The sequence below is a fragment of the Cyprinodon variegatus genome, unplaced genomic scaffold (assembly GCF_000732505.1).
Source record: "Cyprinodon variegatus isolate N-32 unplaced genomic scaffold, C_variegatus-1.0 Scaffold422, whole genome shotgun sequence".
Lineage (NCBI taxonomy): Eukaryota > Metazoa > Chordata > Actinopteri > Cyprinodontiformes > Cyprinodontidae > Cyprinodon > Cyprinodon variegatus.
In genome coordinates, this window is record NW_015150875.1 from 711,753 (window position 1) to 713,800 (window position 2,048).

The window sequence follows — 2,048 nt, forward strand, 5'->3', positions numbered from 1 at the left end:
GCCTGCAGTACCTCCACGTACCCCAATTTGAGAATCACTGCACTAGAGAACATAGCCTTGAGTTTTTTAAATGCAGCCTCAGCAGACCAAAGAAAAGTCCTTTTAACAGATGTAAGGGCAGTCAGAGGCTGAGCTGTCTGGCTGTAATTTCGGATGAACCTTCTGTAAAAGTTTGCAAACCCCAGAAACCTTTGTAGTTGTTTACGGTTCTCGGGAGTGGGCCAGTCCAGAACCGCCTTGATCTTGTCTTCAGACGGCTTCACCTGCCCGCCCTCGAGCACAAAACCTAGAAAGGTGACAGAAGGACGGTGAAACTCACACTTCTCAGCTTTGACAAACAGCTTGTTTTCAAGGAGTCTTTGAAGAACCAAACGGACGTGTTTCTTGTGTTCGGACAGGTTTTTGGAGTAGATCAGAATGTCATCAATATAGACAAAAACGAAGATGTTTAAAAAATCTCTCAAAACATCATTAACCCGGGCCTGGAAACAGGCAGGAGCGTTGGTTAGACCAAAAGGCATCACTAAGTACTCGAATTGGCCTAGAGGAGTTTTAAATGCAGTCTTCCATTCATCTCCTTCTCTGATTCTGAGGAGATGATAGGCGTTTCTTAAGTCCAACTTGGTGAAAACAGTGGCTCCTTGGACGGGTTCAAAGGCAGAAGCTAACAGGGGTAGAGGGTATTTATTCTTCACTGTAATTTGATTTAGACCTCTGTAATCGATACAAGGTCGCAGGGACCCATCCTTCTTTCCTACGAAGAAGAAGCCGGCCCCGAGAGAAGAAGAGGAAGGCCGAATTATACCGGCAGCTAAGGATTCATTAATGTACTTTTTCATGGTGTCTCTCTCGGGCTTGGAAATGTTATAGAGCCGACTATTTGGGAGGGGGGCTCCAGGTAACAGATCTATTGCACAGTCATAAGGTCTATGCGGGGGAAGAGAAAGCGCGCTAACCTTACTGAAAACAGGTGCTAGGTCATGGTAGTCAGGAGGTACAGAGGAAAGATCAGGCGGGTCAGCCTCCTGACGACTGGCCGGAGACTGAGTTGAAGGTGCGGCGGAGCTGAGACAGGAAACATGGCAGGATGCAGACCATGATTCAACATGTCTTTTGGACCAAATGATGTGAGGATTATGAAGTTGAAGCCACTCAAAACCAAGGACTATGGATGAACTGGCTGATGGAAACACGAAAAAAGGATATTGTTTCTCTGTGATTGCCAGAGATTAACAGTTCGAGCGGCTTAGTTTGGTGTGTGACCTGAGGTAATCTTTTACCGTGGAGGGCCGAAACTCTCAGAGGTTTATTCAAAGGAGTGGTTTCTATGTTCCATTGTTGAACCAGACTAGAGTCAATTAGATTTTTCTCACAACCAGAGTCTATCAATGCAGTAAGCGTGAGGGAATGATCTGTGAGAAACAGAGTAGCAGGTAACAGCAGGCGAGGAGATTTCTCAGTTTGAAGATGGTCCGCCAGACTCCTCTTTTCCTCTGGCGGACCCTGGCTTTTACCTTAGCTGGGCAGGTTGAAACAAAATGACCAGGTTCTCCACAGCACATGCAAAGGTTCCCCTTAAACCTTCTTAGCCTCTCCTCGGATGTGAGCCTGGTGTGACCGATCTGCATAGGCTCAACTTCAGAGGATTCTGTGGAGGGAGAGACGTAATGAGTCTTAGATACAGGGACAGATACAGGTTGATTCCGGCTTTTTGATCTGGACTCAGCTTCAGAGGAAACTGAGGAAGAAATGGTGTCATTATTCTTAGCTGCTGGGGCAGAGACAGAAAAAACATGGCTTCTAAATCTAGACTTGAATCCATAGGCGTAACTTCCTTAAGGACTGGTGTGGACATGTCCCCACCAATCTTGACCGGTAGGGGGACAGTCCCCACCAATATTTTGTACACGTATTTTGCTTTCGGTGCTGTGTATATCTGATTAAAACCCCATTCATGCCGCTCCTCAGAAAGAAAATAAAAAAAGTTCTCCCCGCTGCTCACCGTCCACAAACCCCGACAAAAAAAACTCAGAAAAAAGAATCTGTTG

The 2,048-nt window shown here is 46.2% G+C and overlaps 1 protein-coding gene across 1 annotated transcript in view; it reads right to left on the bottom strand.

The window, feature by feature from the left end:
• Nucleotides 1–2,048, bottom strand: part of LOC107093377 (up-regulator of cell proliferation-like) — a 15,176-nt gene that overhangs the window by 2,335 nt on the left and 10,793 nt on the right. The window contains exons 3-5 of the mRNA XM_015388400.1: nt 1,582–1,648; nt 962–1,065; nt 206–286 (exon numbers count right to left, since the gene is read on the bottom strand). Coding sequence (XP_015243886.1) covers nt 206–286; nt 962–1,065; nt 1,582–1,648 — 252 coding nt within the window. The remainder of the gene's footprint in view (nt 1–205; nt 287–961; nt 1,066–1,581; nt 1,649–2,048) is intronic.